Source organism: Pteronotus mesoamericanus, unplaced genomic scaffold (genome assembly GCF_021234165.1).
Source record: "Pteronotus mesoamericanus isolate MK-2021 breed Mesoamerican mustached bat unplaced genomic scaffold, CSHL_Meso_final contig_20, whole genome shotgun sequence".
NCBI classification, from domain to species: domain Eukaryota; kingdom Metazoa; phylum Chordata; class Mammalia; order Chiroptera; family Mormoopidae; genus Pteronotus; species Pteronotus mesoamericanus.
The window spans coordinates 93,775,515-93,803,226 of record NW_026555085.1 but is presented as its reverse complement, the minus strand read 5'-3'; the positions used below and the strand labels follow the sequence as shown (position 1 = coordinate 93,803,226).

Below are 27,712 nucleotides of genomic sequence, written 5' to 3'. Positions count from 1 at the left end.
GAACGACAGGGAATTTTTCCCACCCCAAGCACCATGCCTGCAGCAAACTGCTGATTGTGTCAAAATGCTACGAAAACGAAAGCCTTACACAACTCTCAGGCGGGGGTGGTGGTGTGTGTCTCAAGGTTTCTGCACTATAGCAAAGGGAGATGCCAAGCATATAAGCTCAGAGAAAAAAAAAATGAGTTTAAGATTTTCAGTGAGTCCTGCTTATTTTTAATTCCACTTGTCTTAGAACGTGGGGGCCATTTGCTTCCATGTAATGTGAAGCCACTGCATTTAACTGTGGCATCTTAACTCTTGTAAATAGTAGAAAAGAAAGTTTGTGGTTAATAAGAATACAGATGGCAAATATTAAGAACTGCTGTTTTTTTCTTATCATTTGATATGAAATATAATTATGCTTTGGGAAACTTCACAATCTTAACAGGAAAAAAACACCTACAATCATTCACTGAAATGAAATTGCTTCTCAGTCAGCAGCTCAGCAGGGCTTGCTCGCCTGGGTCAGTAAATGAGTGTTCTTAGGTGTGTGGACTGTCCCGTTAGGAAACGAATCTGGCACTTCAGCAAAAGGGTTTGTGAAATCATTCTATCAAAACCCCAAAAGGTAGTGATTAAGATCCAAGCCCCAAAATAAAATGCACAAGGCCCCCTGCAGCCAATTCACAGACACACACACACAGTCCCCGCTCTGTTAGTCCTTTAGTCGGAGGCTTGCCTTTGTACATCTTTCTTGGGAAAGGGAAGAAGAGGGTTATCACACACTTTGCATTCAATTTTCTTCTTTCCTCTTTTCTTGACCAATTTCCTCAGAAAAATACTCCACCATCCCTGCTTTATTTTTGAGAAAAAAAGTTGACCCTTCTTCTTTAAGAACAAGAGGTCACCCAAACATACGTAGCCAAGAAAAGGCAAAATTTAGGCTTTGAATAAAATCAGATGTTAACAAACTCAGGAACCTCAATTTCAAATGCCAATTTCTGAACTTTCCAGAATATCTACAAAGGTTTCAACACTTCTACCCTCTTCCAGATCTACAAGAGATAGTCTCAGCTCATTGTTATAGTTACATATCCCAATAGTACTGTACCTTATTTCCGTATTTCAGATGCAAAGCATTTCAGTTAGTGGATTGGTCTGTATACCTATTGTAATATTGGTTCTATGGGGAAATATATACCAAGTTCAAAACAGCTGCACTCACTGATGAATTAGGAATTAAATGTTAGAAATTAACCTGGCCCTCAACACTTAACTGACCTCTTACTACACATAAGAGCATTTACTGTGGGGGACACCAAGGGATGTCGCAACGCCTACCATGCCAGTGTATAAATGGGGAGGTCCAACCAGCAATGAATGGACCTCCTCATTTATGTATTTCCTGCCTTTCCCAAGTGGGCAGGAAATACAGGAAGTGCTACAGGAAGGTGCAGTGTGGAAAGGTCTCCTCATCTTGCCCCTGGCCTGCGCCTTGCAGGTGAAGGTTACGCAGAGATGGGAAAGGGGATGGACCAAAGTGCACTAATGGGAATGTGCGGGATTAAGGAAGTGATTAGGCTAACTTAGTGGAAGAGTACTCTTTTGGGAAGGAACAAACCATCCTGGAGAGGTAGGTTAAGGGTCAGAGTCGAGGCTTCCGATTCAGCCCCGTCAGCAGTGGCGAAACAACAATTTCTGAACAGGACAGTGTGGACCTAACTGGTGTGACCTCTTTATTCCAGGGGCAGGGTGCCAAGGTCTGAGTCAGCTGGAGGAAGGAGAACCAACAGATCAGAGTGTGAAAGGCCCTAAGCCTACAGAGATCGGAGGAGTGGGCTCACAGGTGGGAGTCCTTTTCTTTTGTTTAATATCCCTGGAAAGCATCTCCACAGTGAAGATGCTGCAGCATTTGTTCACTGTGCAGTGAGGACCAATGAACATTTCTGGTAGGCAGATCAGTGAGTTGCAGTGGGTCTGTTACAAAGTTGAGGCCAGAGGAAAAAAGTATTCCTGTCCTCAGAAAAGGAAGAAAAAGGAGGTAAAGAAGGTCTATAAAGAGAGAGGCTAGAATGAAGTGTACCTTGGGTCAATCTCAGGCTTAAAACAAATATGTAGTGTGCAGACACTGGAGTAAGTCCTTTGAAGGAGGTGTTTATTTTCCTGGAGAAATAATTGGCTATGCTCCATCATGAAATACACATTCTTGAAGTAGCTGGATGTGTGACAGAAATATGAACACACTTGATCTCTAGGTCAGCATAATTTTGTCTTTGCAAAGCAAGCAACCTTTTGATAAGGTAAAGAATTCAATCACAGTACCTGCAGTATTAAATTCTGATCCACTGAGACATCCCTAGGCCAATTCAGAGAAATAGCAAACTTACCATTTTGTTCATTAATACTATTGAGAAAAATGCCTTAAAACCCCTTTATGCAAGAACATGACCTGTTTTAAGATAACCCAGTTCCTAGTGAGAGAAGGGGTGGGCTCCCGTAGCTTCACATTAGTCCCCTAACACCCCATGAGAGGGGTTTAATGAGCAGAGAAACAAACAAGAGTATCCCCGGGTTATAGAGTAAATCTGGGGAGATACCAGAACTGAACCTCAACTGTCCTGATTCTTTGCGAAATTTGTGAGGTTTGTCTGGGGAACAATGTGCCACAGTCTTAGTAATGCAATTGCTTTCATAGCCTTTCCAAGCAACAACGTAAATCAATGATTGTATTAGGACATGGCAATTCTATTTGGAACCAATAATACAGGATGAAATTTATAGTTACAGATATAATGCATTACCAAGCCATTTTTTTTTAAATCCTCACGAGGACTTTTTTTTGTTTGTTTGTTTTCATTGCTTCTCAGAGAGGAAGGGAGAGAAACATTGATTGGTTGCCTCCCACTTGCACGCAAACCTGGGACCACGCACACCCAGACTGGGGTGGGGGGGGGGGTCACACACGCCCAGGTGGAGGACTGAACCCTCAGCCTAGGTATGTGGCTTGACTGGGGACTGAACCTGCAGCCTTTCAGTCACCAGACAATGATATACCCAACTGAGCCATCAGCCAGGACCCAGCCAGGGCCCAGCCATTTTTATGATTAACTACACTCCATTATAAAAAGGAAATCCAAACAGCTTGCTACATAAAGAGGAAAACCCAACTCAACAAATATAAGGCTACAAAATCGTGTTTTCTTCAGAAAATGCCCTTTCTTTTCTCTCTGTTGCCCAATTGTATTTTCAGATGGAAGCAGTGAAAATTAAAATGCAGCCCTGAGCCATTTTATCCTCAAGTAAAATGGATGTAAAATTGTAGCTTCTGAAAACTGGAGCCCATAATCTGTTCACTTGTCAGAGACATAGAAGTGTTTTGTAACATTATATGGGAAACGATGCTGGTGCCCAGCATGCAGGTATTAACCTGGACAGCCTTCGAGGCCACTTCAGGTTTAACATTTTCTGAGGCAACAGTCACTTCAACTACTCACGGGCTGAATACTCCCTCTTACACCATTCACTTCTTAAACCTCACTACTCATGAGAATTTCCCATCAACATTAAATTGGGGAGAGCTTTGAATTGTCAGTTAACTCTGCTATTTACAAATGCTTTGATTAAAATATAAAGTTTAGGACTATCTATGGTTTTCTGCATAATTTTATCCCTCCAATATAAAATCTATTCATATAATTAGGCTGCAGATGGATCCAGGTTATTTTAAAAAATGAAAGTTTTAGAACCAATTTTCACTTTCCCCACAAAAATTTGCACTGAAGCATGCATCTTTGTATAATGTGTTAGTTATGAGAGTAGATACTGGTCAACACTTTGTTAACAGAAAGTGTTTCCTGAGAAATCCAGTTTATATGAACTGCTTGCGAATTATCCACCTTCACTTAAAATACAGAGAATGCCAGCACCCAAAGACAGTGATGACAAACAGAAGGCCGTCTCCCCATTCGAAGCTCCTAGTACCTGTAATTGACTTTCGGTGCAGTAATTCCTCACAGGTGGTCTTCAGTCCACCAGCACGTCCAAGCCTCCGATTCCCCAGTAAAGAGGACGTCTGTCCCACCAGGTTGAAAAGCCCAGCTGAGGCAAGGCAGGGTTCTCTGCAGCTATGTCATAAAGAGAGCAGGAAGCCCTATTTTGCTCTTTTCAAGTGCAGAAAAAGCGATTCATACTTTTTTGAAAACTCAGTATAAAGGTCCTCTCCGAGAGAAAGACCATCCACAGCACCCGCACTCATGCAAGAGCGAACAGGCTCTTGCATGAATAAACGGCCATTCAGGCTCGGGGACTCAAGACACCGCATTTTCAACAATGGGGTAAACTTGAAAAGCTCCAAAAGAAAGGAAAGGAAACGCTATAACAAATTATGAAAAAAGAGGGTATATTCATTTTTCTTGCTGAGTTGAAACACGGTTTCTTTCATCTGTTCAAAAGCCTTGGGAAATTAATAAAAATAATCCAAGAAATGCAGTTGAATGCCATGATGTTATGAGAAGACTCTAGAGAATGAGTTTTCTCTGGTTTCAATTAACTATAAATTATTTCCTGTCCCACAAACCTTAAAAACAAGTCACAAAATCCACATTAGAATATAAGTTTTTTAATTTTTATAAATAACTTATCTGTTACAAAGATAGTTTACCCACCTAAATCACAAAACCATCAACTCAAGATATCCAAATTACGTTTTATTAATAAAACAAGTAAAAACTGATTTATCAATCTTCACATAGAACTGCAGATGAAGCTGAAAAACAAGGCCTATTTTTAAAGCAAAATGCACCAAATGTAAGGACTTTGGGTCTACTGTCTAATTAACTAGGACTGTCATATTTTTTCCCATATACATAATGCAAAGCCTGAAAGTCAAGGCTTTGACATTCATATAGATCACCTGTAATAATCCTGTTTATTTAAAAAATATCCATTTGCAAACATTTACAGTGGGTGACAGTCTACATTATCTCCTATCTTTTGCTACATTTCAGCACTTCTGTTAGCCCCATTCTAAGCACTGGTATATAATTTCATAATTCTGTCTTTTTAAATGCATACTGTTATTTTTCTTGATTTTATTTAGTTATATACATTCCTGATCATCTGAATATTTATTTTCCTTATAAAAATATATCATCAAAATAAAGAGATGCTTGAGGTTGCTTCAGTGTTCAAGTTTGCTTGTTTTTCTTTTTTCCAGCTTTTCTTCAGTTGTCCTAAACATGACTAGCCTTGTTTTATAAATACACACGATTCTGCCACCAAGCCAGGTTTAGAAATGAATCGCCCCCAACAGTAAAGCATTTAAACTTCTCTCTCTCTCTCTCTCTCTCTCTCTCACTCCAAAAAACAAAGGGCTGTAGGCACTGCTGCTGTTGCTGGTTTTGCAACTGTACTTTCCCAATAGTAATCTCTTGTGACAGTTCTGTGGGACACCAGGCAGATGAAGCAAGTTTAACCGTGTTGCTCTGTCAGTGGGTTAAAAATCTTTTGTTTTAAGCTTCCCCATGGAAGAAAAAACACTGTGTTGTGTCACCCACTGCTAAAGTCAGTATAGAGTGTGACCTACAGACAGAAGTCTTGTAATATTTTCTGCAATTCACTGTGCAGCATCTGTATGTCTTCACAGAATATTGGCACTCACGAGGGCAAAGTACAGAATAAGTAGAGGAAAGTTATTTTGTGCATAGTTTCATTTCATTAATGCTTTTTTATTTTACGGCATTGCTTTTTTTGGATAAGGCTTAAAAAGGGACATGATCGTGCTTAATCACTAAAAGGAAAAAAGAAAATTAGTTAACAAAAGACTATTACACTATACATATAGAAATATAAGAAAATAATAAAGGAGAAAAGAAATCGCATAAAGCAGCCTTGAGAGCTCTGTACAGCAGGAAAAGCTTTGGGGTATTTCACTGCGTGTTTGCACAGATGATGCACGCTGCTTTCCTTTTCACCTTTAGACCCTAGATGCTGGCTTCAGAGTGGAGACGTTTCAGGGAAGACAAAGACAAGGCCAAGAGTACCACAGATTTGTGAAGTTCTTCCCCTATCCGTTGGCACTATGCGGCAGCAAAGTTTTTAAATAGTTAAACCTTGTTCCTTTTCTTCATGTTTGTAGTGTTTCACTGAAAGCTTAAAAAAAAAAAAGCCATCATTTTATTCCTTCCTCCTGTCAAAATTCAGTAGTGACATGAGGAGACAAAGGTACTGAGAACACCTAGGCATTAACACATTGAGAATTATCTGTACTGGGCTACTGGTAACACTGAACATGGTTAGGCAGCGGGCACCCAAGTCTTTCAGCAGATTACCTTTCCTGTGGTGGATTTCAACCGCCCATGACATTAGACTGAGGTATTATTAGCTCCGTGGGCTGACACTTAACATGAGCGCAACACCATCTTGTCACACCTTCAATTTGACAAAATCCTACGTAGCAGTGAAACTTTTCCCCTGATGATAGACTAGTTTCTTGAACTTCAGATATGGTTCTGGAGAAGACATAAGGCCTTTTGGCTCAGAAATGCCTTGGCATCTCACACTGTTCACAGCGGATTAAGGCTGGATGGTTCAAAAAAGTGCAGGCAGTACAATTCCACTGAGCCCCCTCATCATCTTCTGTATCTTGAGTCTTTGGTGTTTTGATGGTGGACCTTTGATCTGTAAGGAGGCAAAAGAATTACTTTAGAAGCAAAAATCACAAAGTCATAAACTACTGGCAATCTTAGCCACCGTTTGTGTTGCACAGCACGAAGCCAGTTGTTAACCGAATGAAGCATCTAACTGAAACGGACACACACGCCTGTTCCTCATCAGTTTCCATCAAGCTGGTACTTCTCTGCTGGGGAACAGAAACGTGGACATGATGCAGTCACCTCACTACCTTCCTAAAGGAGAAAAGAGCTTCATTTCCTTCAATTTATAGCAAGAGAAAAGGGAAAGCAATTCACATGATAACTGACAGCCAATTTATATCTCATTAAAATTAGAGTTTCAAGCCCCACTGAGGTAGTATTTATATTTCTGTTTTCTACCAGGAATTAAAGTTTTTGTCAAATGTTCTTTATCTGCTGAAAATGTATGCCTTGAACACAAATGAAATATAAAGATGAATTAATTTCTATAATCTTATTTATCAATAGACCCCAGAGGAGTTAATCAGGGTAAAAATTTTACCATATTCCTGTTTTCATTTTAAGCAGTAGAAAGAACACTAGACCGAGGGGAGTGAGAATGGGGGTCTGCATCTGGCTCTGCTACCAACTCCTGATTCCTCTGCTATGTGATCTGAGATAAATCACACGTCCTCTAGGTCTAGTCTTTCTTACTGATAAGGTCACTGCAGCTTTAAGAGTCCAGTGTTCTAGAGTATTTGAATAAAGGTATCTTAAATATGAGCAATAATTATATTCCTTCAAGGTTGTGGCTAAATGAAATTACATTTATGGAACTTTTTGGAGAGGGGAAATCCCATTAGAAATTTAGAATAGTATTCCTACAAATTCTTTTTGGGATGATATCTCCTACCAAGGTTTATATTTTAATGATTCAAACTATTAAAGTATATTAATTTGCAAATTCCATCTACTATCATTCATTTACTGAGATGGTAACTAAATGATATCTTTTCTGCTATTTTAAAAGACCATTAGATGAAAATATAGAAAGTTTTTATAACAAATTTAGTATATTTAAGTGCTGTTTGGGTATTCTGTGCCTCTTTAGCAGTATTTTATTTATTGATTAGTCTTCAAGAGCAAAATTTTATTGCAAAATTTCCAGCTTTAGGCATTGGTCACAATTTTTATGCATTCTCACAATTTTTGCCACATGCAGAGCAACATGAAAATATTTGAAAAATCAAAGGACTGATAATACTAGTTAGTATCTCCTAAAACACATTAAAATAAATACAGTTACATCTGAATTTATTTCACACTCCATACTTGGGAAACATGTTAGAGAATGATTGCTATAATCTGGGGATCCATCCTGCTGTTTCCTAGAAATCTGGTCTCACCCAAGAGTTAGAAAACATTGTCACCTGGCTCACTTTCAGTAAAACTGTCTGTCCTTTTTGTATAACTATGAAGGTTTTTTTTTTTTTGTAGGGGGGAGCACTTAATATGTAATAAAACTTCAACTTATTTAAATACTAGCATCTTCTTAATTATTTACTATCTAAGGTTATCAATAGAGGACCTACATTTTTTTTTTTAATAAAAAAATCTCCAATGGTTTTCTTATATCTGCACAATTTCATTTGGTACTTATTGAGTTATGAATCTTTTTATTAGAGGTATTTGGAAACTAAACCATCAGAATTGAAAAAAAGAGGAAGTTAGTTTGCAGAAGAGGATTTGTAATTTCAGCTGTTTAAAGAAAACTGCATTGACCTGGCTGGTGTAGCTCAGTGGACTGAGCACCAGCCTGTGAACCAAAAGGTCGCCTGTTTGATTCCTGGTCAGGGCATATGCCTGGGTTGTGGGCCAGGTCTCTTTCCTTCTCGGTGAAAATAAATAAATAAAATCTGAACCCCCCCCCCAAAAACAAACAAACAAAAAAACCCCAAACTGCATTGTGAAGCAAATCTGAGTTTAATAACTAAATATACCTGTATAAGTGAAACTAGTAACTCCTCATGTTAGCCTTAAGGCAAAAATGATTGATTTGTTATTTCTCCAAAAATAGCCAGTATACAAGCTTCCATATTTTGTTTAAAAAAAAAAGTTTTCAAGTAATGAATTTTTTCTTTTCTTTTTTACCACAGAAAATTTCAAACATATACAACAAACGTAGAGAGAATAGTAAACTCCCATGTTTCTGCTTCAATAATTGCTTCCCTTTTTTTTTTTTTAGATTTTATTAATTTATTTTTAGATAGAGGGGAAAGGAGGGAGAAAAGGAGGGAGAGAAACACTGATGTATGAGCGCTACATCCATCAGTTGCCTCTCTCATGCTCCTAAGTGGAGACCTGGCCTGCAACCCAGGCATGTGCCCTGACTGGGAATTAAACTGGTGACCTTTCTGTTTACAAACCTGCACTCAACCACTGAGCCAGATCAGCGAGGGCCTGCTTCAATAACTGTTAAGGCCAATCTTATTTTATCTACATTCCCCCTCTCTCCTACCTCAAAACGTAAGTACTACATTATGTAGAAACACAAGAGGAAATTTTTATGAGAAAAATTCTAGTTTTTGAAAGAGTAAAATGAATATACAGATGCAACCCATTCAGTGTCTGAAATACCTACTTTGCTTATTATAAGGAGCTAGGGTATGCCACGAATTTCTTTATTTCTGTATTCAGCACCCAAGAACACCCAGTGTCTGAAAACTCATTCACTGTGCCAAATGCCCTGCCCTTACTTTGCTCCTCTGTAATAACAGTTTGTTAAATTCCCTCTATGTTGTAAAACAAATGTAAAAAAATAAAGTGAAAAAAAGTAAAATAATATCAGGATTAGCTCGGCCTAATTAAATTATACTTAAACAAAAATGTGGAAATGAAGAGAACAGGTTCCTGAATGAGAATGTTACAATTCCTGTAACAAACCAAAGAACCAGTAACAAAGTCTTATTCCCCTATTTTTAATGCCTGGAGTAAATACTGGAGCAAAGTATTGCATCACGCATACTTTGACATTTCCTAGTTTGGGGTGCATACAACTCTGTGAATATCAATGATGCAAAATGATAGTAGGTAGCAGTTTTCAAAAATCACTCATCTGAAATCCCAAGTATTTGATTATACAAAATGATGCCTAAATTAAATAAAACAGGCTACTCATGAAAAACCAACTTCCCTATGGTCTCTTCCTCATCATTTGTCTAAAATTTTAAAGAATACAAATTTTTCACCTGATTTTTTTTTTTGACCAAGACTTGCTATTAAGGGAGTGTACAATGAACCCTAAGGACACCTACTGTTTTTTAAGAGCTTTTGCATCCTTCCTAACCCCCAGCATGTAAGTAAAAAAATCAGCAAACATATTCCTAATGAATCCATCCATGAATGTCTAAATCTAAAGCATGTCTAGAGCGGAAGGTTGCTAAAAATAATTTTTTTTTAAAATAATGTTTTTCAAAATGTAACAGTTTTCACACTTAATAGATACACTAACCTTTGGGTTTTGGTGGTACAGGACCTACAAATCCAATATTGTCATAAAAGTTATGAATTGCGCTGGGATTAAAATGTGGTCCTGAAATATATAAAAAGTAAATATATCAATGTTTACAGCCCAAAAATATTTTATTTTTTAAAAAGCAAATACTTTATTTCTAACAAATAATCAAAGAAATGCTTTTCAATTATTTTGTACCTCTAATCTCAAATTATATGTAAGGATTTCAAAATGGCTGAGGCAAGTATAACAGTACTCAAAACAGATGTGTAAGTGGCAAACTGGGGAAGAAGTCATATTAATGATAGTAAGACAATGATATAATTAGAAGCAGATCCCTGATCCACGGGATAAATTTGTAATTTTAAGTGACCAAACATGGCCTTAAGCAACTAAAAGGTTTGGGCTCAAATAAGTATAAAATCCTTGCACTGATGTAATACAATGGTTCACATTTTAAACAAAAGGAACAAGTTCAAAATTAGTTTCTAGACCAGCCCTAATTTTCTTTTTCTCTCCAATGTTAAATTATGGCATTTTCTATGAATGTTTCAAGATAAACAGCTTACTAATGTTTTAAAAGAAAATAAAATGAATCATCTTTCAGTTTAATGGATTCTGGCATACACTCAAAAGTGTGATTAAGGACTTCTTTATTTTGTTGGTTTCCTTCCCTTTTCTATCTTTTCCATTTTATATATTTCTATTATTTTCCTAACTTCAGAGTTAGGTGTAAATTATAAAATATATTTCCTTTTAATTGCCTATGGAACCAAATGAAATTATAAACTTTTTACTACAATAAGCAATGACTACTTGTCAATAATAGCTCAAGTATAATAAATGATCATTGCTGTAAAAATGTGTAAGCCATATTTTTATTCTGTTCTTTATTTTGTCAATTAAGATAGTGCCATTAGGGTGGAGGTGTCTTTTAAATTATGTTTTGAAAAGCATAATTCTTGGAAGATAAAAGGGAAATACAAAAAAGATGTATGAGTACATACACTTTAATCTTAATAAATATTATTGTAACACATTCTACTAATACATAATAGCAATACTTTTGACAACGCAGCTGAAGATACTAATCCTTGTCTTCCTTTAGCACATTACTAAAGAAGATTTGAAGGATATAAAAATGTACCAAATTACTCTTCAAATAAATACATTAATATATTTTTTTGAAGTGGGGGAGAAAATAAAAATCCCAACAGCTTTTTAGCACTATTTGGTTCCAAAGTCCAGTGTGAGACAATAAAATTATGACTGACAGATCTGTTTTGAGCCACAGGAAAAGAGCTGGTATATACAATGAATTTCTGCTGAGTATGCACTGAAGTTTACCTCGGGCTTGAAAAAGATCAATTTCTTTGGTTAAGCAGTCAATGTCAATCTGGAGTTGTCTATTACAACTTCTCAACTGCTGCATTTCTTCCAGCTGAAAGATAATTCCATGTGAGAAGGATCTACATTGAATTCTCATGTTATTAGTTAAGAAAAAAAAGTTTGGCAGGGGAAGGTAAGAACAGAAAAACAAGTACGAATTAAAAGCTTTTAAAACTCAGTCAAGCTTTTATACTTCTGATAAGATTGCTTATTCACATGTTCAAGCAGAGGTCACAATAGTTAATAGAAAGACTTACTGAAGGTATTTGGGATATGGAATTTGATCTTTTCAGGCGCCTTCGAGTTAGATTATTTTCCATTTCATTGACCTCAGATTTTAGTTTATCCAGCTTTTTCTTTTGAATCTCAAGTTCTCTTTGAAGTCGTTCCATTCTGGCCTTCTGGTGTACCAATAGAGCTGCAATACATATTAGTACTCATGAGGACTCACTCACCCACTTTAGTCAATTAACCTTTAAGCAGCCTTGGGAAAGCAAAATAAATGAATATCTCTGTGACAAGAGTTTGCCAAAAATCCCAAAGGTATATTAAAACAAAATATTGTGAATTTAAACATTTGAAACGTCAAAATTTTTAACTTGAAAATTATCTTAATTATTTAGGTGGACAAATGTCACTCACTAATTTTTTTTACGGTTTGAATAAATCCACTTCATGGACAAAGATAGCATTTTTATCCTATTAATGCTACCTTCTCTAGCACTTCTCTAAAGGCTCTAGTTTAGCCAATTAATTTACTTACTACTATTTAATTCACGTCTGACTTTCTGAAAGTATAAGCCCTTTTACCCCAAAAAGTTAATTTGTTTGGACAATGCATAAGGTATTCTAACAGAAACATTTTATAGATATTTTAGAAGGGAATGTGGGTGAGGTTTAATCTATTTTGATGTATGCAACAAATAAAACAGATTGATTTGAATCCATGAGAATGTTATCATTAAGCTGTTGAAATTGCAGAGTAAAAACTGTACTATTTAGAGAAATCAAACACATATATTTTCGTATATTCCAATTACATTTTGTGAAAATATTTTTCTAAGATTTTTTAAAAAGAAAAATAAGTCATCAGTCTTGTAGCATGAATAATGAACTGCTCGGGAAACATATCAACTGTAAAAATGGATACGTGTTCTTGTGATCCATCCCTGGACAATGTGAGCCTCATTTTTTAGGATACTGAACTGAAGGTGAAGATACTTGGATCTACTTCTATAAAAAGGCAGCTTGGGATGATTCTACCATGAGAAAATAGGCAGGTCTATTTAGAAAAGTATAATAAATAACCTTTACAAATTAAAAATAGGAATTAAAATAAAAAGTCAAGCAGATTAAACAATTAGATTAATGTCAAACAGTCACCTTCAACTAAACTGAAATGTCTATGAATCTAAAATAAGGAAAAGGCTATAGCACATTAATGTACATTCAGGCCATCTAAGCTAGTAGTATATTCTAGAACCAGAATTAGGGTGTGGGGTAGGAAGCCTATTAGGCTCAAGGACTTCAAAATCAATTTCAGTGGATAATTTTCCTCAAGAAAAATTTGACACTAATATAATCCACAGTGTTTCCTTCTGTAATTTTTCTCCTTTATTTACTAGGAGAAACAAATATGAGGGTATTATGTTTCAAATTTTAAAAACCATGGCTAATCCTGATAAACACTAAACTCCTGGTACTTTCTCTGCCATTTTAATATATATTCTGTAACGCAGGAAGGTGTTTTTGAAGGTACACATTTTCCTGGTTAAAAACTCGCCGTATCTTTGCACTTTCATATACCTACCTAAGCTTGTTTTGTCAAGCTTATATTAATTTGGTTTATTTACTTGAACTGCATTAGAGTTTATTGTCCAGAAAGAAGATGAGGATGTGGGTTTTATTTTTTGACTGGGACAATAAGAGAAGAAAAGATGGAAACAGGAAGTGGAATGAAGGGCAAACTAAAAGAATATATACTTTCCTTCATTTCTGAACTCCAACCACCTACCAACGTGTCTCAAGTGGCATTAATTAGAAATTTGTTCAAATTAATGATTATTTTATTTAAAAGTAGCCTTTCTTAAAATGCTAAAGATTTGTAAAAAAATTAAACATTTACTTTAGTGGTTCTAATGACTAAAGATGGTTTGTTTATGCTGAAATTAGAAAATAAGATATACATTTGTGGTATCATTCAATATTATATATACATAGAGAAGGGACGAGAATGGATTTCCTGAGAAATTGAAATACAGTTTATACCACACTTGACTGGTCACAATTTACACCATAGGGCAGAGTGAGACTTTGGGACTTTAAATTATTGTAATAATTAGCCCCAGGCTGGTGATCTCCTTGGGGCACTTGGGAGAGGTAAATGCAAATGGTTCCACGATCCACTTCCTCTACCAGGGAGCTACTGCTATGGGATCCATAAGGGAAAAATGCTCAATGAAAAGAAGGTCTCAAGAGAAGAAATATGACCAAACATGAAAACGACTTATCATGAAAGTCAATGGCCCAAAAGGAGTCACCCAAACTTAAAGATTATATAATAGTCTGAAAGAGCTATGGAAAAATCTGTTTAAAGTGATTACAGGAATAACTGAAGAAAGCAAAAATATAACCAAAAAATATGACACTGAATAATACAACAGATTCGGAAAAGTACCACAAACAACAGTTCTGTCCAATGAAAAATAGTCATTGGAATGAAAAAGTCTCTCAGAGAGATGAAAAATTAGAATGGATAGAGTCATAGTCAGTGACCTGGAAGACAGATCTAAGATTATTTCCAGAGCACACAGAGATAAAGAGATAGAAAACATGACAGAGAAAGATCTCATATAAACCTAAAAAGGAGTTCCAGAAAAAGACAACAGAAAGAATGAAAGAAAGGCAAAACTGGAAAAGAAGCTCGCTGAAAATTTTCCAAAATTGAAGAAAAAAGAAATAATAGATTCCAGAAGATAAGAGAATAAGTTGTCCACCTAGCTAAATTAGTGAGGTACGGATGATTAAAAGACCTTTTCAGATAACATTTGGGGGAATTTACCAGTCACAGACTACTGCTGAATGAGCTGCTAAAGATTTTTTTTTTTTTAATAAGAAGGAAATTCATACAAAAGGAAAAAAGATGAGTAAGTCTTAAAAAGTTCTAATTATGAAACAAGGGAAAAAGACTATGGCAGTGGGTGGAGTGGCCCAGATTGTTTAAAACAAAGTAAAACTAAAATATTAGAAAATAACAAAGAAATGAGAAATATGAAGATCAAGGGAGAAGCATTCTAAGGTCTTGAAAGTGTTAAGGATGAATACTCTCAAATGTTGTTAAGCCAAATATACACATGAAAGATTTAGGGATGCTAATTTAGAGAATGTTAAATAGACTGCAGTTTCTAAATGAAAAGAGACCAAGAGGAAAATCAGTAAAAGATGATTAAACTTAAATGGCAGAAAAGGAAAAAAAAAGGAATCAAAAAACAAACACAAAATGACAGAAATAATTCCAAATATATACTCTTAATATACTGAGAGCCTACTACCTGTCAAGCACTGTTGGAGGCACTTGGAAAATCAATGAACAAAACAGGAAAACATCTCTGTCCTTGCTAGAGCCTGTATTACAGAGGTTGGGGTTGGTGTTGGTACAAGAACAAGGCCCTACACCAGGGTCAGCGCACTGTGGCCAAATGTATCCCACTGCATGGGATACAGCCATGTTTACTTGTTTGTTTTTTGTCTATAGCTGTTTTTGTGTTATGATAGCAGAGTTGAATAGTTGTGACAGAAATGGCCTGCAAAATCCTACATAATTTACTATCTATCTGGCCCTTAATCAGATCACATGGAGACTTGCTGACCATATCAAGGACTATGAGTAAATGGGAACCCATCACAGCACAGAAAAGGGTCAGAGTAAAAGCTAAAGTGAAATACATATTTTGCACTTCGGGCACCACTGTGACACAAAGTAAGAGCCATCCGTGCTGCAGGTATTTAAAGACTGCGGAGCACTAAAGGTAACGACGAATCCCAAACCCAGCTCTACTCCTGATAAAATTGACTCACCCCTCATACTAATAACCTGACACAGAGAGAGGTGTTCTCATTGCTGCATATAAGTACACTTAAATTTCAGCCTCTTCTGTCCCTCTTCCCCTATAGTATTTGGAATTCAATAAAAAATTATGAGACACACAGAAGAGCTAGAGAAAAATCCAACTTATCATGAAGAGAGGAAGCAATCAATAGAACATACTCAAAGGTGTCCCCAGATGCTGGAACTACCTGGAAGGGAATTTAAAACTATTATCAGTATCTTTAAAAAAATCTATTTAAAAAGATGGATGGACAGCATGCAGGCTTCCACAGGCTTACCAACACAATGGATACAGAAGGATCACTGCACTGGAAGACAGAAATTACCCAAATCAGAACACAAAGAAAAAAAAGTGGAGAAAAAAACAAAGCATCCAAGAGTTGTGGAGCAATATAAAACAATCCAATACAAGCATCTGATGAAGGAGAAGAAAAAATAAGGCAGAAGAAATACTGGAGGGGACAATGACCAGATAATTTCCAATATTAATAGAAGACAATAAACCACAGATCCAGGAAGCCCAGAGATCTCCAAGTATTATTAAAACCAAACCAACCAAAATAATAATAATAATAATAATAAATAAAAATAATAAAAAACCAAAAAACAAAATAAAACCTAGACCTATGATAGTCAAACTGCTGAAAGCCAAAAATACGTAGAAAATCTTAAAGGCAGCTAGAGAAATAATGAAATTCGTATACCAGGCAAATATAAAAATGAAATAAAGCCAGTGTAGCAATATTCATTTAAGGAAAAAAATGGACTGTAGGGCACAATATGTTATGACATAAAGAGGTTCTTCACTTAATGATAAGAGGGAAAAAAATGCTAGCATACAATTCCCATTCTATATGGAAAACCACAAGAGTATTCTAATTTATTTTCCAACTTATGCGTATTTCAGAACAGATATTCCAAGACAAGAGTTAAATATTCTCCTAGTTGCAGAGAGCTTCATTAGAATCCTCAGTACAATATTTCTTAATGTTTCTATCAAAATAGGAAAATAAACCTTCAGCAAGAGGCAGAAATTTGATTCAAAAAAGATTGAGGAGAAATGAAGCTGTTGTTGAAGGTATGATGTAGGGATGTTTTGAAGTTAAAGAACAAATTCTTAAAAAATATTTCTGAAACAGAAAAAATATTAAATCCTTGGGAATTCACAAAGAAAGGAGTTTTTGCAATGGCTAAAGATATAGCTTGCCTTTTGGAGTTAAGGCAGGATATCTCCTATGAAGCTCTAAAGCAAAATACTGTAAATCCACTGTCTTGGAATATAAGAGGCATTTCTCATGAAAACAAAATCTTAAGAGTTATCATGACTATATTACTTAGAAATGGCCAATCTACTTTATAGACTATTCAGGATCTCTTAAGTACGTCTGTTAATTATAAGCTGAAGATGTTCTCAAACAGTAGGAAAGAGATATGATCTCTATTTCTTAGCAATTCTTTCTTTGATGTGCCTAAATTTTTATGTCTAGTTCACTTTTCATGTGTGGTGTGGGATTTTTAAATAGAAATCTGAGAATAATAAATTCCAAAAAAAAAAAAAAAAGTTAAGCTAAATTTCTAAAAATCACTATGAAAATTCAGCTAAACTTTTTTTCTTTCGTTGTAGTTTTTGCAATGTTAGCTTTCATCATACAAAATACTACACAATATATATCCATTAAGAAAAGTTACTAGACTCATAATAAAGAAGAAGAGTATTTATTGTGTTTATTTATAAAGATACTTTCCTCTGATCAGCTTCCACAAAATGAAAAAGAGTTGGGTACTGACTGAGAAGAAAGAAACATGACATTTATATTTCCAGAGTCTATCAAAAGGGGAAAGCTTGGAAAGAAATTCAGGAGGGGTTACAAAAATGAGGGCTACAGTTGCGGGATGAGGCTAGAAAATTCCACCTCTGTTATGGGAAATCACTGTGAACAGGAATTTAAGGAATCCCTCAAACTGACTTTTTCGGTTTTCTTTCTTTCTTCTGGCATATGAATAAAGTGTCATAAACAAAATGATACCAACCACACATGCATATGAATTAATAAGCTCATGCACATCTAGTAATATGCATGTATATAGGAAGGGTGATTTGTTATAGACTCCATGGGTAAGCTGAAGGAAAAATTCTCTCCATGCTTGTTATTTATATGTAGACTAGTATGGACTTAAAAAGCCAAGCTATGAGTAATCAGTTATATTAGCTAGGACTTTTGTTTAAGTATAGTTGGTTGAGCACTGTACGCACGCACGCGCTTTCTCTCTCTCTCTCTCATCTGCCTTCTGAAACCCCATGAAAATGAGAGGAATAGGAGTGGTACAATCCAATGATACAAAAGAAAAAACACCATGAATGGACAAGAGATGTCAGCCAGTTTCTGGAAGACTGAATGAAATGGCGTAGACTAATGAAAGAGGGTGAAGAAAGCTAGTCTCATAGACTTACACAAAGAGGCAGAACCTGGCCCCGCAGAAACCTAGAGGCTTCAGACTTTTGAGAATTGCAGGTAGCGACAGGAGGTACAAGTGAGGAATAGGCCAGAAATTGGGGGCTTAATGGGATGTCTGTTTATAGAACAGTCAACCTCTCCCTACCCTGCAGAAGAGCAAGTAACTGTCTGTTTATTTGTAAGGTGCCCAAACACACATTTCTAAAGCCGGGGTCCCCATGCACAAAGAATGCTAGGTGGTGATGGTGGAGTGTTTTCTTGCAGCAGCTGGTTCCTGGCTTAGTCAACACAAAGTATTCTGCCAAGTAACACATCTCACACAGGATTTTCAATTAGCCTCCAGAACTTTTCATTCTTAAATATGAACCAATAGACAAGGATCACAGCACATCTGAGGAACATCTGATGAGAAAAAAATCTAGATAAACAAAGAGAAAGACTAAATCCAGATTAAGTAGAGATAATTCAGGAGAGAGCCAAGAATTTAAATTCTAGTAAACATCATTAACAGATTTTAGACAGTAGCGTACCGGTAAAACAATAATCTGCTCTAATAAAGGAGCCAGAGAACTAGGTCTTAAAAACTAAAAAATATCACTGCTGAAATGAAAATTTCATATATACACTGGAACAAAAATTGTACAATGGAAAGAGAAGGCACTGGAATATAGTGAAAGGTAGGACAATGCAAAATAAAAAGTTGGTCCAGGATGTTAAATGGTTGAAGAGAAGTTCTAGAAGGAGACAATGGAGAAACTGGGAATCAGAATGGGATTTCCATAGCTGAAGGGAGACACTAGCTTTTCAACTGAAGGGGTACACAGAGGGGAAACAGATATTAAAGATGACCTATACTCAGACACATTATTGTCTATATACAGAAGCAATGTATATACTGTGCATACACAACACATATAAATGTATGTATACAAAATATGTATACCTTGATAAAATTAAAATATTCAATTATATACAAGTATTTAAACCATAATGAAGTCTGGGTAAAGACTGATGCAATTTCACCTGTGGCTATTTGCATTGAATCACTATCTCAAGAGCTTACACATTATTTATATTTACAAGTCATTTTCACACTAAGAGAGAAGTTCATTTCATTTCACACTTGGAAAAATTCAGCATTTTAGATTTTTCGTTATCAAGTATATTTCTCAATTAAGCCTCAAGTTCCTTGAGGGTAAACACTGAATTGTTTTGTACCACCTGGTATCTGGTATTAAACCTTGAAAACTGTAGGCACTTATTAAATATTATACGTAAAATAATGACAAAAACTTGACTTTTAATGGACAATAGAGTAAAATTCTAAGTCCAAGAAATGGAAATATTGATAGAACAAAAAGTTGAGATTTATTTTAAAGTCTCCTTCAATGTTTAGTTTTACTATTTTTCACTTAGTAAGATCTGATACATTTTGAAATATGGAAAGACTTTGAGCTCGCCGACACTGTAGCAAGGTGGCTTTTTTATATGCTAGTTCTAACAAGGGAATAATTAATAAGTGATGTATTTGACATCTCTATCATACACTGACTTCTTTAGTTTCCTAAACTTAACTACTTTGTCTTCTAAAACAGACAAAAAAAAAAAAAGTAGAAACAATATTTAGTACCTATTAAATCATCTTTCAGTCAAAATTACAATTTAACGGATAAAGATAATTTAAGCATGCAACTCCCTCTTGTGGTTGTTAAAACCACCATTAGTTAATTAAAAAACTAGGGCTCTTAAAGCACTCCAATAAGTATACTAAGTGCTTTATACAGCAATTTCAGAAAGCCTGGTCTTTATTCTACTTTTATCAGCTTCTAATGAACAATGAAGACAGTTTTTTTTAAAACTTTATTTGTAATTAGAAAAACATACCTGAAGCTCTAGATGGTATAAGCTTTACTTTAGGCATTCTATGGTGTAAATAATGTGTAATTTCTCCGGAAGTTAAAAAAGATAGAGAACAGAATGTGTGTATTAAAAAAAATACCTTTGTCACTGAAAAATGTACCAGCTATTTATGGATACAAAGATCTTCGGCTTATTAAAAACACTGCCATTGGAAATATAATAGGTACTTCTTCCTTTTAAGTTTTTGCCTGTACCTGCCCAAGTCATTGTATGTAAGAAGGTACAATGTTGGCTTCTAAATTAAATCAAGATTTTTCTAGACTATAACTGTTGACAGCAGGAAGATCTGTTTTATACATAACTGTATAATTACAGTCACTTATTTGGTGATTGAGTCACAAGAGATTTAGAGATGACAATTATTCTACAAGAAAGCATCCTGATGTTTCATTTATTTTGCCATTTTTTAAGGTCAGTCTGAAATGAGATTTTACAACAGTTCCACAACTAGGCCCATAATTTGGGCAACAAATATAACAAGAAAACTATGAGAAATTTTGTTTAACCTCTGTAATTATTTTAAAGAAATTTAAATTATTTATATGTTAGTAGTAATAATAGGTAAACATATGGCCTTTGCTTCATAATACTTTGTAGGCATGTATTTGTATATAATTAACATGCTGCATGCACTCTTACAGCATTAAAATACAGACATTGTCTAAAACTTTTGTTTTAGAGAAAAAGAAGACGGGGGCCTAGACATACCAAAGGAGTCTCAAAGATGAACTGGATTAGCCATTATAGGAACTGGTATGTTTACAGCTTAGACAGATTTATAATTTAAAAGGAAGTATGGTAACTAATTTCAAGTTTTTGAAGGTATGCCACATGAAAGAGAAATAAGACCAGTCAATATGGTTTTAAAGAAATATTACAATTAAAGAAAAAAATATACATAAGATTTCTGTTCTTTTTTCAAAATCTTGGAATGGAGAAGAGCTTTGTAAGTAAGACATAAAACTAAGCCCAGAAACCAGAGGAAAACTACTGATAAGTATAAACATATAAAAGTAAAAAAAAAAACAAAGCTTTTATTGACCAAGTTAAAGTAACATTAGAATAAACAGACTGGGTGTTTTATTAAAAAGGGCCAAGTTCACAAAATAAGAAATAACAAGTGGCTTAAAAATTAACATTTGAAAAGATGTTTAATCTTAGTCATATTTAAAAATGTAGATTGAAAAATACCAAAACAAGACATTTTTATCTACAGAATGACGAAGATGTATCTTTTTCAATCACCTACATGATGATGGGTGGGGTCGGGCGGAAGAAAAGAACCTTCTTAAAAATACTGCCAAAATGTTCCCTATTTATATTTATGGAAAAAAATTAAATATTCTATCAGTTTATACTCTGGTAGAAGAATGTCTTTAGAGAGTCTCAAAATTAAAACTGGCGACATGTACTGTATGAATGAGGCCCTTCAATTATTTCTGGCTGTCTCCTAGGTACAGTGGTTTCCCCTTATCTGTAGTTTCATTTCAGTGGTTTCAGTTACCTTTGGTCAACCACGGCCTGAAAATATTAAATGGAAAATCCCACAAGTGAACAATTTGTAAGTTTTAAATTGCCTGCCATTCTGAGTAGCATGACTCAATCTTGCGTGTCCTGCTTGGGACGAAACTGTCCTTGTCCTGCATATCCACGCCATGACCTCCCCCTACCCTTGCCTATCACTTTTTGGTTATCTGATGAACGGTAGTATCTCAGCGCTTGTGTTTAAGCAACCCTCATTTTACTTACTAATGGCCCCACAACACAAGAGTGGTGATGCTGGCCATTCAGATGTGCCGAAGAGAAGCTGTGAAGTGCTTCCTTTAAGGGGAAAGGTGAATACAGTAAATAAGATACTGAGAGACAACAGTCCCACAATTTTCATTACAATATATTGATATAATTACTCATTTTAGTATTGTTGTTAATCTCTTACTCTGCCTAACATATAAATTTATCACAGATATGTATGTAGAGGAAAAAATACATACATTATGTTTGATACCATCTGTGGCTTCAGGCATCCACTAGGAGTCTTGAACATATTCCCGGTGGGTAAGGGGTCTGCTGTATGCTGTGGCACGGAGCCCCTCTAGTCTGTCTGAATTTGGTGTGGCTCTGTGACTTGTCCTAGCTACAGAGTAACGTGTGCTAAGGCAGAGACTGATGGAGTCAGTGCTGATTTGCTCTATTTCCTTTGTCTTGCCTGAACGTTCATGGAAACATAGAGACTGAGATTCCCTCAACCTGGGTCCCTGAGTGAGGATGACATATAACAGAGCCCACCAGCTAATCTATGGCAAGTGAGCTAGAAATAAACCTTTGTTGTTTTAAAGACACAGTTTGTCACTGCAGCATAACCAAGCCTAAATGAATGATATATCTATCAAAATTAAAAATACACGTATCCTGTGACAGCAGTTCCGCCCCTAGTAATCTCTTCTGCCAAAACACTTAGACATGGACGCAAATATATACATAAAACATTTTTACTGTACGCAGTTTAGCAGTTTGTAAAAGACTTTAAGGTCTATCAAGAAATGACTGATTAGAGGTTATATACAAAATACTATGCAGCCATTTTCTAAAAAATCAAATCTACACTTGTTGACTTGGAATACTCAAAGATATACAAAAAAATGATAAAGACAGAGCAAAATACTACGTTCCATTTATGTAAAGAAATGTGTTTATATATGCTTGATATATAATTTCAATTTCCAGAAGAATACAAAAGGAACTGTCTGTGAATAGCTATTGTTGGCTCTGGTGTGGAGAACTTTTCATTATTACCCTTTCGTTTCTACACATACTTGATTAAAAAAGTTAATATTTGAGTGTAATCAAATTTAAAATGGACAATTCTAATATTTATATGGAATAGGCAGAGACCCCCAAACAGCCAAAATAGTTCTGAAAAAGAACAAAGTACAACTTACATGTCCCAATTATAAAACTTACAAAGTAAATAACAATAATCAAAAGAGCGTAGTATTGGCATAGGGACAGACAGATCAAAGAAGAAATTAAAGAAAAACAGTATTAAGGTATCATTAAAAATGTTTATAACTTTATATATAAGGTATCATTAAAAATGTTTATAACTTTAAGTAATTTTTAAAAGCACTGTAATTTACCAGTTGGATCAATACCACAGATGGATTTCTGTAGAGATAACAGAGAATGAGAAATCAGTTTTGGCAGCAATGTTGGTTTTGTAAGGGCCTCTGGCTACTATAACAAAACACAGGAAGCAGGCCTCCCCTCCCCCCACCAGAAAATTGGTTTGAATGAGTTGTCGGCATTACAATAAGCATAGTTCTATAAATGCAAGAAAACACCAGAAAGTCTCAGAACACAGTGAATGGTTAAGTATTTATTGGTACTTTCCACAAATTAAGTAGAGTCTGGTGGTATGACTGAAAGGGAAGAATGTAGAGAGAGGTATCCTTACCACTGGTAAGAAGTTGCATTTCAATATTTGTTCTTAGTAGGTAAAATAACACTCTTTGTTATATCTCCAGATTTTTAAGCTAAAATTTCTCTCTAACCTAAATTTGTTTTTTCTGTTTGGCACTCATTTTTGTCTAATCCTGCAGTACTTTAAGGACTCGACTGTAATTTAATCCCTTTGGACTGGTGGTGGTGATGGTGGCAGACTTGCTGATGAGATGAGCAGCGTCCTGGTGGAAGTTTCATTAATTTACTTCTTTTTCTTCTGCTCATTCTATAGCAAAGGACATATCAAACAATATATCTTTTATAAATGTAAGAGATATATTACATTCATAAAACAAGATGTTTTATGAAGGTAATTCTTGTTTTTGAAATTTTTATTGTAGCATTTTTAGATTTCAAATGTTAGATGAAATATAAATGCAAAATAATGTAATTATCTATGTATGTTCCCTCTTCAATTTCAGAAAATATTTTCCCATGATTTTAATACCTGGCTCACCTTATTTTTCCACTCTGAAACACTATGTTCCAGAAGACTTAGAAAGATCAATTTTACTGCACAAGGCAGAGATTTTTTTTCTCTCCTTATTACCCACACCACACAAATTAGAGTTCAGAAAAGATCTTTGCTTAAAGATCAGTATTACTCAGGTCATCTCATTTAGTACTGTAGTGAGTGCTGTGTAAACTGTAAAGCATCATACAAACTAACATCACAAAAAAAGCATATTCTAGAAATGAACAATCCTTTGATTTCGCTAGAACGAAGTCAAAAAAACAGTAGATCAAGATTTTGTCAATGGGTGATGCATAAATGTGGGTCAATACCAGTTCCATGGTAAACAGAAGGAAACGAGATGAAAGGTTGCAGAACAGCCTCCACCCTCAAACATAGGTAATACAAACACGGAGAGCCATATGAATGTTAGGAAATTCCATATATTATGTAAGTGTGTTTAAAAAAAATGATCGCAGTTGTTACGGCTTTCTAAAGTATGCTAGGAAAGAAAAGTAATTTGAGTGGCAGATTCTGGGGAACCTGATTTTTTGGGGAGACTTTGATCTCTCAAACCAGACCCTTCACTCATCAGTGCTTTTTTTTTTTTAACATATATGTACCTTTAGAAGGTGCTCTCTACACCTATCCAGGGCCTTACTTCATTGTTTTATTTCTAATTATATCTATATATTGTGATTTCTTCCTCTATAGCTGCCTGTTTTTATTTTTTATTGAGTGATCCTTTAGCTTCATGATTCTCAAACTGAGGCCCGTGCAACCCCCATGACGGTGCCCCAGGGGCAGTTGCATGAAGCTACAATTAAACCTGAAGCGTCTTTCCAGAAGACTTATTTTGAAAGCCTGGAAAGCCATTACAGCGTCGTGGTTGAGTGTGGGCTCTATCATCAACTTTCTAGGTTAGAATCTTGGCTCTGCTACTCATCCTTTGCCAAGTTTACTTAGACTATCTGTACTTAAGTATTTTAATCTGAAAATAGAAATAATACTAGTGCCTACTTTATAGTTGGTTTTGAGAAATGGGCACTCAGAACAGTGTCTATCTAGCACACAGTAAATATTCAGCTATATTAGTTATACACCTTAAAATTAATCACTTTTCTGCCTTGAGCAAGGATAGAAAGATCGGAAATGTTGGGGTGTGGATTTAGATAGGGAGACCAGGGACCCCCTCACTGCAAAGGTGACTTCTGAATGAAGACCTGAAGGGCGCTACCTGCTGGTTCTGGAAGAGAATTTCAGACAGAAGGAACAAACAGCTAGTCCAAGGGCCCTGCCCTGTGCCTCCTTTGTTTGAGGAACAGCAAGAAGCCCCGAGGGCTGGGACAGAGTGAGCGTGGTGGTGAGTAAAAGGAAGAGAGAATGGGGCAGGGATCAGTATGGCTCTGAAGCTTTTACTCTGAAGTGAAATAGGTGAGCCACATGCAGGGGAGTGATAGGACCTGACTTCTGTTTTTAAACCGTCTCTGCTGGGTTCAAAGACGACCAGGAGGAAAGGGCGAAAGCAGGCTGGCTCCTTCAATGATCCCCTTGGGAGATAACGGCAGCTAGGGCGACAAAGTGACAATCAGGGCGGGAAGAAAAGATAGAATTCTTGATATACTTTGAAAATTAGAGTTGATAGGATCTACTGTTAAATTAGATGTGAAATTTTGAAGTTTCTGGCTTAGTCATTAAATAAAAATTCAGTTGCCATTATCTATGATAGAAGAGAAAGCTGGAGTGTGGGATACGAGAAGCTGTTTCAGACTTAGTAAACTTGAGATGCCTAGTAAACATTCAAATGGAGATGTTAAGCAGATATTTAAATAAACTAGCTTGAAATTCAGGGAATAAGTCCAGGATAGAGTTATAAATTTGGGAGTCACTGACATCTACTAATACACTCACAGGTCACTCACTGATGGGGATCTGCTCTGAGATAGGCGTGGTCAGGCAATTTCATTGTCACGCAGACATCACAGAGTGCACTTGCATAGATGGAGAAGGCCTGCATGCCTAGGCTGTGTGGTACAGCCTGCTGCTCTGAGGCTACAAACCTGGACAGCATGTTACTGTAGTGAATACAACGGGCAACTATAACATGGTAGTCAGTGTTTGTGTATTTAAAGATATCAACATAAAAAGTTCAGTAAAAGTAAGATATAGAAGATAAAGTGCGTTGTGCTGTGGGGATGGGGAGGGCAGGGCTGAGTAGGGAGGTGCCATCTGTGGGAGAGTAGACATTAGGAGGAGGGAGGGAGCGAGGGAAGAGGGAAGGGAGAAGAGGCAAGAGAAAGAGACCCAGCGAGATAAAGCTTGAGGCTAGAAATAATAAAACAAAGAGAGGGGAGAAAGAGGGAGAGAATCAGGGCCGCAAAGACAGACAAAGACAAATGGAGGAGAGTGAGTGAGTGTGTGTCTGTGCATGTGGGGGTGAGCATGGGCAGGCCATCTGGGTGCCTCTACTCCTCAGCCCTCCCCCTGGCTCTCCCACCAACTCTGGACCCCGGCCACAGTAGGGTGCAGATGGACAACATGCTGATAACATTTTATTTAAACCACACAAAGCTAGCAGTAAATTCAACACCTTCGTAAGGCCTAGCCTTTTCTTTCAACATAGCAAACAAATCTGTTTCCTTATAATCCGTTTTAATCTTATGGGACCATGTATATGTGGCCCAGTGTTGACTAAAATGTTGTGATGTGGTGCATGGCATATTTAAAGTCATGGTATTGAGTGGGATCATCTAGGAAATAGTACAAATGAAAAAGGGAGGCCCAAAGATTGAACTTTGAGGCTCTGACCTTGTTTCTTAAATAACAGCATGTGAGCAGATAAGAGAGATGCAGAAAAACCAGCAAAGAACAAAAGGATAGGTGGAAAGCCTTGTGTAGAACCTTTGAGATCGAATGAGCAAAATGGTTCAGAGAAGCGAGTGCCCTAGTGTGGCAAATGCTGTTGGCACGAAGATCAAGGAAGATGAGGTGGCTGAGAGATCACTACTGGGCCTAGTAACAATGCTGTTGCTGATGACATTGACAAGAGCAGTTTTGGTTGATTTGTGGAAACATTCCTGACTACAGTAGATTTAAGACAGGATGGGAGAGAAATTGGGAATAGCAAGCTTAAGCAAGTTTATTTTCACATCCCAGTTAAGCATGAATATCTTACATCTAGTTCAATACAAAATTCTCCTTATCAAATTATCTTAAAAAAATTTACTCTCCTTTTAAGAATCAGCAATTATCCAAACACAGGAAATCTGTTATTTTGATGGAAGGAGAGAAGAAAGAGGACTTTGGGGGAAAAACAAGAATGAAATCAGTGGAACAAATAGTGGAATATTAAAAATCACATTCTGCTGAACATTATTTATAAAAATGGTTCCAGTTTAGTCACAGACTTATGGGGGGAAAAGTTTTAACACAATTTCTTGTGCAATCAGAATCGCCCATGTACCTTAAAAACAAACAGGCCTGTACGCACATGCCCACTTAGGCTTCAGTATTCACAAATTCTAACTGAGCAAGTTTGGGCTGAGCTCTGGGCATTTTTATTTTTTAAAAACTCCATAGGTGATTATAGAATCTGAAAGCACCATAGCTCAGGTTGGGTTGAGATGCACTAAAATATAATTGTTTGAAAACGTAAAATATGCTCAGCTCCTCTAAGAAACTCAGCAGTGAAATCACTATTTTCAGAAACTTTAAAAAGGACAAGTACTAGCAGTAGTAGGGGCCGCACGCTGCACA

At 36.1% G+C, this 27,712-nt stretch overlaps 1 protein-coding gene across 6 annotated transcripts in view; it reads right to left on the bottom strand.

Annotated features, from left to right (window-relative positions):
• Window positions 1–4,617: 4,617 nt before the first annotated feature.
• The window catches only part of TAB2 (TGF-beta activated kinase 1 (MAP3K7) binding protein 2), a 73,016-nt gene continuing 49,921 nt past the window's right edge, over window positions 4,618–27,712 (bottom strand). For all 6 annotated transcript variants that reach the window (XM_054570093.1, XM_054570092.1, XM_054570094.1 and 3 more), the window contains 4 exons: window positions 11,775–11,935; window positions 11,476–11,569; window positions 10,126–10,206; window positions 4,618–6,660 (listed from right to left, as the gene is read on the bottom strand). In XM_054570093.1, coding sequence (XP_054426068.1) covers window positions 6,518–6,660; window positions 10,126–10,206; window positions 11,476–11,569; window positions 11,775–11,935 — 479 coding nt within the window. In that variant the 3' untranslated portion in view covers window positions 4,618–6,517. The remainder of the gene's footprint in view (window positions 6,661–10,125; window positions 10,207–11,475; window positions 11,570–11,774; window positions 11,936–27,712) is intronic.